The 12,616-nt window shown below is 45.3% G+C and overlaps 1 protein-coding gene across 13 annotated transcripts in view; it reads right to left on the reverse strand.

Annotated features, from left to right (window-relative positions):
• The window catches only part of NTRK3 (neurotrophic receptor tyrosine kinase 3), a 387,811-nt gene that overhangs the window by 56,541 nt on the left and 318,654 nt on the right, over positions 1–12,616 (reverse strand). For all 13 annotated transcript variants that reach the window (XM_015453348.4, XM_073996654.1, XM_045395950.3 and 10 more), the window contains 2 exons: positions 9,620–9,750; positions 1,776–1,948 (listed from right to left, as the gene is read on the reverse strand). In XM_015453348.4, the coding sequence (XP_015308834.2) occupies positions 1,776–1,948; positions 9,620–9,750 (304 nt within the window). The remainder of the gene's footprint in view (positions 1–1,775; positions 1,949–9,619; positions 9,751–12,616) is intronic.

The following is a 12,616-nucleotide window of genomic DNA, read 5'->3' on the forward strand; positions in this document are numbered from 1 at the left end:
TGTGGTGAAAAGTAGGGCATGCCCCTTGGGCTCCAGGGGAACAAAAGGACAGGGTGAGGCTATTCTGAATATTGAGAAAAGGTGTTGCCTGGATTAGAAGTTACCATGGTTCACAATTCTCTTAAGATAGTAATAGTAATAACTTTAATAGTAGCTACCATTGGTTGATCACTGAACTACTTGCAAAACTTGTCTAAGCATTATACATACACAGTCATTTAATACTCATAGCAACAACCCCGTGAAGCAGTTATTAATAGTCATGTTTTCTAGGAGAGAAAATTAAGATTTAATAATGTGCTCCAATTTGCAACTAAGATGTGACAAATTCAAGATATGAACCCAAATCTGTCTTATGCTAAAGACAAAGTTATCCAGGAAAGGAATCCATTTCATTGTGAATCCAGGTTTAGAAGGCTTCGAACATCCCACAAATACTTTCATTTCCTTCAGAGCCATTTTTGCAGAAACCTCACTCATAAGCAGAGCTCCAGAGAGTCCTCCATTCCATTGCCTGGTACTAACTCATTTCTTTGCCCCTCAAAACCACAACACCCTATTGAATGTCCCACGTCAAGAGGATGCTTAGCAGTTTTTGGTGAGTGGGCTAGAGCCTCCTATAATTTACATTTGAACTTTGGAAATCTTATCCTCAGCCACAGAGTTCAATGAGATTCAAATTGTGGCAGTGGCAGAGGCCACACCTTAAGTATACAGGGCCTATGTGTTTAACCTGTTTCTTGGGGCCTTGGGTTCCACAGACCTTCACACGGCTGTTCCTTCCATATCTGGGCACTGTTTGGAAGTGGCATCTGCAGACGGCAGAGGAGTCCTAACTCTGCACTAGCGATGAGATGCTGTCTTCTCTGGAGAAGGGAGAACCACCCTTGAAACTTCATCCAGAACTTCTGGCTGGAGTTCCAGTCTCTTACCAGTCACATTAAGAGCCTTCCAAGTCCAGAGGATCTTGTTCCAGGCTCGGAGAAACCCTTCTTACAACAAATCCTTTGTTTTTAGAATAGTACTATCCAATAGAACCTTCTATTGATGGAAATGTTTATACTGTGCTTCCCTGTATGGTAAAAACTAGCCACACATGACTAACAAGTACTTGGCTAGTGTAACCAAGGAACTAGTACGACTGAATTTTTAAATCTTATTGAACTTTAATTAATGTGAATCTAAATTTAAATGGCATAGGTGGCCACTGTACTGAACAGCACAGTTCTAGAATTAGCCTGAAGAAAATCATTCCCCTTTTTGTTTCAACCATCTCTGCCACCTGATGAATTGTAACCTTGGACCTTCTTACTCAACATCAAAAAGTCTCTAGCAGGAAGGATTCCAGGAGGGGTGTAAGATACTAGCCTCACTTTGCAAGTGAGAAACTTAAGGCACAAAGGGAGAAAGCTATTTGCAGCATCAGAGAAGTGTGGCCCTAGAATCTTGGAGTTGTAAGCCACAGGCTGTGGGGCTTCCAGACTCCTCCTGGACCTATTCCAGACCCTGATCTTCTTCTCAGTCCATTTTGGAATGAGGAAGAAGAGTATAGGATACTTACCATAGCATCCTCAACTTGTTTTCCCTACAGACTGGGGACAAAGGCCTGAATCTGACTGCTAAGGAGATGATGTATAGTAATGAGTGTATTCATCTAATTTCTCATCCTGAGAGGTAAGTGTTTAGAAGGGGTAGTACAATTTCTGGCTCCAGGGAAAACCCCAAGAGTTCGGTGGGACTGGGGTCAGGTGCGGGGGAAGACAATCCTTCCTTACCTGAGGAACTTATTCAGGTCTCCATGCTTCATGTACTCAAAGACCATGATGAGGGGGTCCCCATCACCACACACTCCATAGAACTTGACAATGTGCTCATGCTGCAGGTTGGTGAGCAGCTCGGCCTCCCTCTGGAAATCCTTCCGGGCAGCCAGGGTGGGATCCTTCAGGGCCTAGGAACGATGCAGGACACAGGCGTTTGGCAACTACAGGGCAGGGGGCTGTCTTTTCTACTCCTGGAAAGAAACTGGCCCCACACACCACTGGGCTACCAATAAATATGAATCTAAATGGAATTTAAAGACAATGAAGCTCAATCTGAACTATGAGGCCTGACTCCTTCCTCCTCCAGCACTTTGATCCCTGCAGAAATAGAAACCCCACTCTCTGACATCCACATCCTATGCACTCTCCAGTGATTTCAAACTCTGTTCATCACAGAGCCGTGGGCTTCCACTGGTGAGTGTACATGGCAGCTGGAGGGACTTTGAGGAGGAAAGCCTGGCAAAAGTCCCTGCTCCTAAGGTTTTCTTTGAAGAAACTGTCCCACAGCTAGAATAAACAGTGTGAAAACCACTGCCCCAATGCTTAACTTTGTGAATTAGTCACATGCTCGTAGCCTACTAGAAACTGGGCATGCAACACAATAAAGTCTCCTTGTCTTTTGGAGTCCTTGTTTTTAGATTGTGAAGGTATCTACATTTGCAGTGGGGATTGAGAACTTTGACCTCTGGAAGGCACCTGTGTTCTCCCAATAGGGGTTTGGAGGAAGCAATAGGGTGGGAAGAGTGGGGCAGCAGCTACAGGAATGGCAATTAGTGGACAGAAATCTCAGATACACTCAGGGCCAGGCAGAGTCCTACAAAGTCCTAGTGCAGGATGGAAAGGAGCATCTGGGGGCCACCAGAATGCCACCATTCAGCCTCTGTCAGGGTGAAAACTCAAGTGTGAGTAATAGGTGCAAACTAGGCCACTTCCTGTAGGGCCAAGGAGGATGAATATACCCAGGTAGATTGTAAGTTGTACATGTGGATTTCCCAGCACCAGAAGGGGACTACAAGACCAAAGACAAAGCCTTTGAGCACATCTGAAGGACTTTGGTTACGGCACTGCTATAGGCACAGCAATGCTGGCTAGATGGACAATGGTCTGTGAAGAGGAGGGGCCCTTTCTGCACGATGAGCAGCTTATGCAGGTGGACGCCCCCATTTCTCCCTATGAGGCCAGAAGGCAAATGGGGCCAAACATTCAGTTGCTTCAACTGACACACTTTAGTAACCTCAGTAGACACAACACAAGGCAATGAGGAAGTGAGTGTAACATTGGCTCACCATTTTCAGGGGAGTGACCATCTAGACAGACTAGAGATTGCTTTGCATTTTCTCTGCTAGGCATCTGGCTTTTTCAGGCTGACAGGTCCCTCCTATAGATCACGCAAGTGCCAAAACATCTCCCTCACCAGACATCTTTCTCCTGTTCCTGCAGCCCCATTATCTGAAATCTGTAGGGCTTCCCTGGTTCTAGCACTGCAGTAGTGTGAATACGCCAAAAGAGATGTATCTAGGGGGTCCATCAAACCTCTCAGCCCTTAGCACACATTAGAAATGATGGACTGTTAGCCTGAAAGGAGCCCTAGACATCATCTACTCCTACCTGCTCATTTCTGGAGTTGGAGAAACTGAGGCTGAGCCTGTCCAGGAATCAGCTCACATTCACACTAATTAAATGACAGACACTTAGAGTTTGACTGGACCTCAGTACTCTCCTTGTGGACCTCACAGTGCCCCAAAGTTCAGTAGCAATGCCTCTAGGGTCATCAAGTGGAGGTGTGGTCTTCCAGCCAGAGATGAAGCCCCTTTCAACTTCAACCAGCACCACCTTCATTCTTTTTAAAATTTGAAGGCTTCATAAAAATATTGCTTGATTAAATGAATCTATGGCTGACAAAAATGTTGAAAGTTATCTAGCATAGCTTTCCCATTTTACAGATGAGATAACTGGGGTTCAGGATGGGGAAGTAACTTGCCAAAGATCACGTAACAAGTAACAGCTTGGGTCTGGCGCCCAGGACACTTTCCTGCCCAGCACCCCTGCCTGAATTATTTATGGGATAAATTAGTCACTAGGCAGCTCCCCAAGAGAATGGTGGGCAGAGGAATAAAAGGATGTGAAAGTATAGAGGAGAGGGTCAGGAAAGGGGTGTGGCATTGGCTGCCAGCAGAGTCGCTGGGCCCAGTGAAGGTGCCAGGCTTGAAGATAGGGCAAGGACATTTGATCAGCCCATTGCTGATTTTTACCAGACCTGATTCTATGTGTTCTCCACTTCAGCTCTGGCTGATTGCTCTGCGAAGCTACCTAACAACAAACGAATAGGATGTAATGTCCACCTACAACCAGAACAAAGACATTTGAGGAGTCAGAGAGTCATGGTGAGAGACAGTCTCTCCTAGGGACCCAGCTCCCAGCAGCAGCCATGAGCTGAATGGGCTAGGTCATGGGTATTGGATGATGCAGAGTGATTTATTTGTGAAGAAGAAGAAGAAGAAGAAGAAGAAGAAGAAGAAGAAGAAGAAGAAGAAGAAGAAGAAGAAGAAGAAGAAGAAGAAGAAGAGGAAGAAGAAGAGGAAGAGGAAGAAGAAGAAGAGGAAGAGGAAGAGGGGGAGGGGGAGGGGGAGGAGAAGGAGGAGGAGGAAGAGGAAGAGGAAGAAGAGGAGGAGGAGGAGGAAGAAGAAGAAGAAGAAGAGGGGGAGGAGGAAGGAGAGGAGGAAGAAGAAGAAGAGGAGGAGGAACCCAGCATGGGTGGGATGGGAGAATATAAAGATTTATGTTGAATGCTGGATTTTTGAGAGGGAAAAGTAGATCAAATTTGGGGCCAGTCAAACGGCCTCTCTCCATCTCTTTAAATCATTCTCTCCCACAGTCTGGACGTCAGTGACAGCCCTGGGATATTTCTATTCTCAGCTCTCAAGCAGCACCAGCCAGTGCCCCCCTAGGCTGGCACCCAGCACTGTAAGGCAGAGATGGGTTCCTCATTCGGGAGATGAACACAAAGCAACCGCCATCACTTTCAGTCTTCCACATCCCTTCTCCATGCTTTCAAAGTGGGCTTTCCAGCTCTTGAGTCAAACCTGAAGTTCTTACCTAATTGGCCAAGTGTGGGGTATGGCAACTAGGGTTGGGAGCTGCCAGTGGCCCTATCCCCAGGTATTGATGCAATTAGAACAGAGGTGACAGGAGGAGAATAATGAGGAGGGAAATAGGGCCAGTGACTCTCTGGCCCCTCTCAGTGGGGTCCACATTTAATATCTTCATGGCTGGGAAACCTCAAAATGGGTCACCAGTCAGTGGCATGGGAAAGAACCGATTTATCATAGCCATCAACAGTCAGTGTAGAGACATGCATCTTGCCAAGAGGTCTCTAAAGCTGGGGAAGTTCCTGGCTCAGTCCTTTGTACAGTATCTTTAGTACAAAAAGGAGAGCTAGAATTTGCCCTCCTTCTCTCCCTCTCTTTCTTTCAAAGTTTGCGGACATTTCCCTTTCTTATCTTCCCCTCAACATGCACCAGCTGTCATGTCCACTCTGCCTTGGGGAGAGGGTTTCAGTAAGGCTGTTTATTTGGATGGAAGGAAAATAGGCTAGATGGCAAGAACACAACCTTTCAACAGCTCCCAACTCTTCCTGGGTCATTCAGCATCTTCATGTCGTCCAAACCCTGCTACCCTCCATCTTACTGTCTTTTTTTTTTTTTAGGGGGAGATATTTCAAAGGATGTTCAGTTTCAGATTTCGTTAATATCCTGAAATTCATTTTTATGATATATATATGATATACACACATTCCTAAATGTTCTAAATCCTAAGTGGTCAAACACACACACACGCACACCAATCAACCCCCTTTCATTATAAAATCATCTTTCTTTTACTGACTCGAAATCCACTGCCACTTCCTTTGGGTGACAGTCTCACACAACTCTACCAGGAAAAGAAGATGGGTAGTTGTTACATACAGGGGTGCCCCTCTCTCATCTGTCTTCCTGGCTTAAAACTGGCCATTGGCTTCCCAGTGTTTATAGGATAAAATCCAAACTCCTTAACACAGTCATGGACTTTATAAGGTCTGGTCTCCCCATCTCTCTTTGCCTCCTCTCCTCGCACACACTCCTCCCACCTCATTTATTACACTTCAGTCTCATGACCTTTCCGTACCCTCCAAGATTTTCTCTGCCTCAGGGCCTTTGGTGCTCCTTTGGCCAGAAAACTCTCCACTGAGCTGTGTCTACATGACAGCCCAGATTAGTTGGCACTGCCTATGGCCTCTGCAGAGCATGAGATCCTGAATACTCCCTGCTAGCTGGATACCCAGGGAAATACTTCTGTCCCACAGAGGGGTTTACCAAGAGTTGTCTGTGATTGTTCCCAAACTCATTCATGACAACTAAACCTGCTAATGTAATTACTTAATGTAATGAAATGCTCTAGAAACCAATGAAATATGAGTGTATATTGGGGAGTTTTTATGGAAGCTAGGATGAATGCTTTCTAAAAAACCTGCTAAAGGTCAGTGGTTAAAAATACTGTTAAGTGTAGAAGGAAAAAGCATAAAAACATAGGGAAAACAGTAAAAATCTGACATTCTGCACTCAGATTGTTTCACAAATGTTTTAAGCTCCTGCTTCAATTTAAAGTAATTGAAAGTGGAAACTGTGACTACTCAAAACAAAAACCAAAACACCCTTCAAGCCAAAAGGAACCCAAAAGCTGAAGTTCAGATATATTGGAAGAAATATAATGCTAAATCCAAATGACTAATATTATCAAAAACCAGGACATAAATTTCCTGAAGATAAATCAATTTTATTAGAATAGCTCAAAAAGATTTTTAAATAAGTAAATGCTCAAAAAGAGTGAAGAAATACATTTTCTAAAGAAAACAAGAAGGCATGCCACAAGAAGGGGGAGAAATAAAAGTAAGGTAACAAAATAAAGAACCGATTAGATATCTTGGAAATAAAATATATGGTCATTGAAGTGAAAACAAAAACCTCCACAGACAGGAAAAGCTCTAGACCAGATAAAACCACATGAAGAATTCGTGAATTAGAAGACCACTGAGGTTCACCCAGGACAGAGTATGAAATGACAGAGAAAAAAAAAAGGAAAAATGGGGGGAAGGATCTCATTCCCTCCTCTGTGAAGGAAGGGGTTGCCTGGATTTGAATGCTGTGTAAATGTTCTGTTTGTCTAATGACGATTTCAGAGTGGCACCACTTATTTAATAGTTCATGCATGATGTTATTTTAACGTCACACTTATACTACACATATATGCAGATTATGTCCTGTACCATATTGCTCCCTCTCCCCAGCAGGCTGTAAGCACCTTAAAAATAGGCTGCGGTTTCTGCTTCTTTGTTTGTACCATAACAACTGCTGGGCAAAACATTCTTGCCAATTGATTTGGGAAAACTTTATCTTGGGTTGTACTTGTATGTGTTCTCTAGAAGTACAAAATCACTCTGCATCAACATGAGAACTAACTCAAAAGGAAGGGTCCTGCAAAAAAAAAAAAAGAGTGGAATCTAAAGAGGGGAGGAAGTAGGAAACACCACTTCCAAGATGTTCTCTGGAGGCCATAGGCATCTTTTCCAGGCTGACCACTAGGCAGATCCACTGAGTGACACATGGTGTAAAATCCCAGAGGGTTCATCTCCTCGAGGTCCCCAGATCCAAGGAAAGAAGGACATCGTTTTAAAAGGATGGGAACAGAAACACATTTTCTGCATTACTCGTTCTGGGTACTGCCCCTTAATGCCAGACCACTCAAGGAAACATTTCCCAGGGTTTTCAGCCATCATTTCATTCTCTGCTGAAAGTGCAAAAATGTTCAGTTCATTCACCAGTCCCCAGATGGATGCTGGAACACCCCGTGGATTAGTGTCATCCTATATATTAAAAATGCCAGGGCAGTGCAGATCCTAAGTTTAGGGACAACATTAGAAACCTTTCTACATCCCTCCTCCAAGCTCTTTAAAGACACCTTTGCTCATCTGACTATCTCATGTCTACAGAGACACACTGAGCAAGTTTATTTACAGGATGTACAGCAACAATAATCATTAGTCTTTTAGGATGCAGTACTCTTATTTATTTTCTAGAGCAGAGGTCAGCAAACTCTGCTTATTTTGGTAATAAAAAAAGTTATTGGAAAATAGCCGCCCTCATTAGTTAACGTATTGTTATGCTGCTTTCCAATAACACAGGCAGAGTTGCAACGGAGAGTTATAAGGCCCTCAAAGTCTAAAATATTTACCTTTAGAGAAAAAGTTTGGTGACTCCTATTCTAGATAGTCAATGCAAGCTTGGCAGGTCATATATCTTGTATCTAAGCACATTCAGTAATATCAACATCAATGACAATGATGATGATAGAAACAAATGCCAACTACTTTTTATTGAGTCTTTACTAAGCCCCAAGCAGTGCATTATGAATTTTAGACACATTGTGTAATTTAATCCCCAATATTCTAAGGAGGGGATATTATTATAGCTATTATACAGATAAGGAAATTGAGGCCCAAAGAAGTTGAGTGTCTTGTGAAAGTTCCCACAGCTTATCAGTGGTAGAACTGGGATTTGCACCCAGGCTGTTTGATGCCCATGCTATGCCTGCACTGTACTGCCTTCATTCTTGAGGTCATTTGCCCTCTGTGGACAGAAACAATCTGTAGATACACAAGACTAAGAATACAGAGACCCAAAAGTTGCAGAAACAAGAACTGCCTTTGTGATCCCTCAATGGTAAGGATCGGACCATTCTGAGGTCTGGGTGAATGTCATCATGGGGAGCCATATCTCTGGCATTGGTTGGCCCACATCTCAGGACACTGCAGACTCCACGGTGGCCTCAGAAGCCTGCTCACTGCCCGCAATGAAGCCACTCCAGACTCCAGAGAAGGGCTCCAGAGATCTGTGCATGTCTCCATGAGGCTACCTGATTCTTGTTTATGTTAACCATGTTCAAAGATTTGTCCAGTATTGGTTTACAAAGAGAAGCTGTTGACTGCTGGGTGGAAGAGTCTGGAAGGGTAACCAGTAGTAGCAAAGGCCCTTCTCTCCTACCCCAAGCAACTCAGCTCCTGCTGCAAATCTGCCATGTGTCTTGGCAACACAGAAGCCCTATGGTTAAGGGAGCCCTCCAGCAGCTTCCAGGAAGAAGTTTCTCCCAGGCATGCTGCCCCTTGGGGTCTGAATCTGAATCCCATGGGAAGTACCTAAGAATTTCTGCAACCTCCCTCACTATTCTCCCAGTGCTAACTCCCTGCCTCCCTCAACCCAACATCTTCTTCTATATACCCTCTATATACCCCCTCCCCCAACATCTTCTTCTATTCTCAGTGATGTTTGTGCTCTTGGGAAGTGGTTACCCAGTCCTCCCTAAACAGCCCACTCTACAACAGCTCAACTCCTGAGAAATGGCCATGTGACTTTCCAGGCACAGACAGAACGTCCTATAAAGCTACTACATGGTGGAGGGTGGAGTGTGGAGGGCCAGCCCTGGGACAGAGGTAACCACAGGGCCACCAGAAAAGGACCAGGGTCATTTACAAGAATAAACTTGGTCCCTAGGAATAGCCCCCTTAATTGCTGCAGCCCTTGACCTTGGAAGCCAAAGGAAGTTGTTGTGGTCTCTAGGAAACTTCACTGACCTTGGAGCAAAGTCCTCTGATTGCATGCGAGAAAGCCAATTGAGCACTATCTTCTCAAATGGAGTGAGCCTCTTCCTTCCCTCCCTGGGCCCTCAGCCAGCCCTCCTCCTGGTGCCCACATGCCTCTGGGGTTTACCTTCACAGCCACAAGCATCTTGTCCTTGGTTGGGCTGAGGTTGTAGCACTCAGCCAGGAAGACCTTTCCAAAGGCTCCCTCACCCAGTTCTCGCTTCAATACGATGTCTCTCCTCTTAATGTGCTGCACATCTGTAGGACAGGGACAAAGAGGAGGGCAGCAAATCAGTCCTCATTTGGTGACACAGGGAGACAGAAGAGTACAGAGGTCTGGAGTGGAGAATTTGGTTCTGAGCCCACAGCAGGCAAAGGCAAACTCTAGCACCCCAACTTTAGCAAAAAACCTGACATCCTTCTGTGGTTTGAGAGTATGGGCCAGAATCAAATTTCAGTGTTGTCCCTGAATAACTCCTAACCCCTCTAAACCACAGCATCCTCTGCTGGCAAATGGAGTTAGTAGTTAATGCACAGGATTCTGGCCTTAATTAGCCAGAGTTATTGGAGATAGCACAAAGCAGTCTCCACAGTTTTGTGTACATGAATCCCCTGAGAATCTTGTCAAAATGAAGATTCTAATCCAGTGGGTCTGAGAATCTATATTTCTAACAAACTCCCAGGTCATGTCCATCTGCTGTTGGTCACACTTCAAAAAGCAAGGTTTCCGGGGTACGATCGAGAATCAGGTTGGAATCCTGGCTCCACTCCATTACCAGTTTTTTGAGCTTGGGAAAGTTATTTAGCCTCAGAGCCTCAATTTTCTCAACTGTAAAATGGGATTAACAAGAACAACTTCCTCGCTGAATTCTTGTGAAGATTAAATGAGAAAATCCATATGAAGAGCTTGGCCCAGGGCTGAGGACAAAGTAAAGACATAGAAGACATAGACACATGCATGCACACACACACACACACACACACACAAAGACACACTGGTTTTTGTGGTAACATAAAGGCTGTAGTGACCCCATCACAGTGCCTGGTTCATGACAGAGACTTCTAAGGGGTAGCTAAGATTATCTGGGGGAAACCTCTACTTGGCCAACCCTTCTCTGAAAGAGAGAAAGACCAATGAGACCACAAAAGGCAAGTTCAGAGTCCATCCAAGAATGAGGGTGTGTGCAGAGAGAAGGGCTGCCCCTGCCTCTGCTAATTTAGCAACCTAATTAAGGTCTGTCTGCCTGCAGAAAGCAGAGCTGTGACCTCAGCCCTCCCACCTATTTGGAAAGAATGCTACAAAGGAGTTGTACAAGCAGTGGGCTAGTGATGAAAGGAGCAAACCGGAGATTACTCACTGACCTTTACATTAATTGTTCGCCAGGCAGAAGCCCATTAAATACCTGTATTCACATTACGAAGGGCATTGCAGAGCCAAAAAGTGGATTATCCCCAGTGACTTTGTAGAGAAATGAAAGCTGCAGATCCTGGGCCATGGCAGATCATCCCCGTAAGTGAGGAGACATAACAGGGACAGAGGGGCATGGCTGGAAGCCTTGGGGTACTGTTTTGTTGGTTTGGGGATTCCTTCAAGAATAAACTACAGGAATCTTTTTTTTCCCCCATCAGAGTCCTTTGTATCCCCACAGTGTCCCAGATGATCTGCCTACTAAGGATTTGCAGGAGGAAGCATTTACAGACTATGATTTTCTCCTCCCACCAGGACAGACCTGCACATTAACAGCTGCTGGTGACCACTCCTCCCAAGCCACAGGCTGCAATGTGGCTGCTACGCACTGCAGGACTATGCCCCAGTCTTTACAGGGAGGGGATTAAAATTGGTTCCCTTCTTCACACTTTTTGTCTCTGTTTCTCAGCCTCTGAGGAATGGTATTTGTTGACTTTGGAGGGCAAGGCTAAAGAGTCTCCCGCTGCAAGAAAATAGGAAGTCAGGCCCTCTCTCGGGGAGCCACCTGCTCCTGCTACCTAATCATTCCCATGTGACTAGGGATGACACACGGGTTCTGCAAGTTGAATGTCCTGACATGGCCTGGAAGTGAAGACAGGGCTCACGATGGCAGCTGTACAATGTCAAGCCCACATCTCTGAACACGCCGGGATTGGGAAGGCCTGGGAAGCCACAGGTGCTTGCTTCAAGACCGGGATCCTCCAAGAACTTGTGCACCTCACAGAACAACAATAACAAAATCTTGGGTCTCAGATTTCTCACCTGTAAAATGGGTATGGGGAGAACCGCACGAGTTTAACTTACCTATTACCTGAGCATGGAAGTTTGTAAACCTTTAAGTCCTCCGAAATGTAGGCTGTGTTTTGGCATTTTCATTATTCTATTATTTTACGAAAAGGAGAAATGAGGGCCAAGTCAGGCATCCCCACCTGGTGACTGAGCTGGGCATGGGATTCAGAGCATCAGGACATGGCAGGCTTGCCAAGTTACTGGGGGAAGAGCCCCGTTTGGCCCCAGACTCCACCCTGATCCCACCTTCCCTCTGCATTGTAATAGGAGAACTTAAGAATGCACCAAAATCACCTAGACGACTTGTTACAACAGATTGCTGGGCTCCTCCACCAGGGATTCCAATCTAGTAGGTCCAGGTTGAGGCCTGAGAATATGCATTTCTAAGTTCCCAGGTGCTTCTGGTGCAGGAACTACACTTTGAGAACCACTAGAACACAGCTTCTTTGGAGGGGTGGGAAATTAGCCAGCTGAAGAAGTTTACCTTTACAACTTGGCCTAAGCAAGTACCGTGCTCACAGTTTAGCTATGCCTCACTTCCAGAAGCCCAGGAGGAGGTGAGACGTCCTGGGCTTCGCTCCAAGGTCCTCCTTCCCTCCCTAGCTGTGTGGCCCAGATTGAGTCAAGTCCCTTCTCAGAGGCCCAACTATGCATCCATGCAATGCAGATCATGCCTATCTTGCCTTCTTATGTTCTAGAAACATCTCTACAAAGGTAAAACAATATTATAGATTTTCCTGGGTCCCTAAGTCCAACTCTGGGCTGAGAGACCTCACTGCTTCCCTCAGAACACTCACTCCCAGCTACAATGAATGCAAAACAGGAATGGAGGAGCTTTAAAGAGAACCAGACTCTGTTTTTCAGCTG

This window comes from Macaca fascicularis, chromosome 7 (assembly GCF_037993035.2).
Source record: "Macaca fascicularis isolate 582-1 chromosome 7, T2T-MFA8v1.1".
Taxonomy (NCBI): Eukaryota; Metazoa; Chordata; class Mammalia; order Primates; family Cercopithecidae; genus Macaca; species Macaca fascicularis.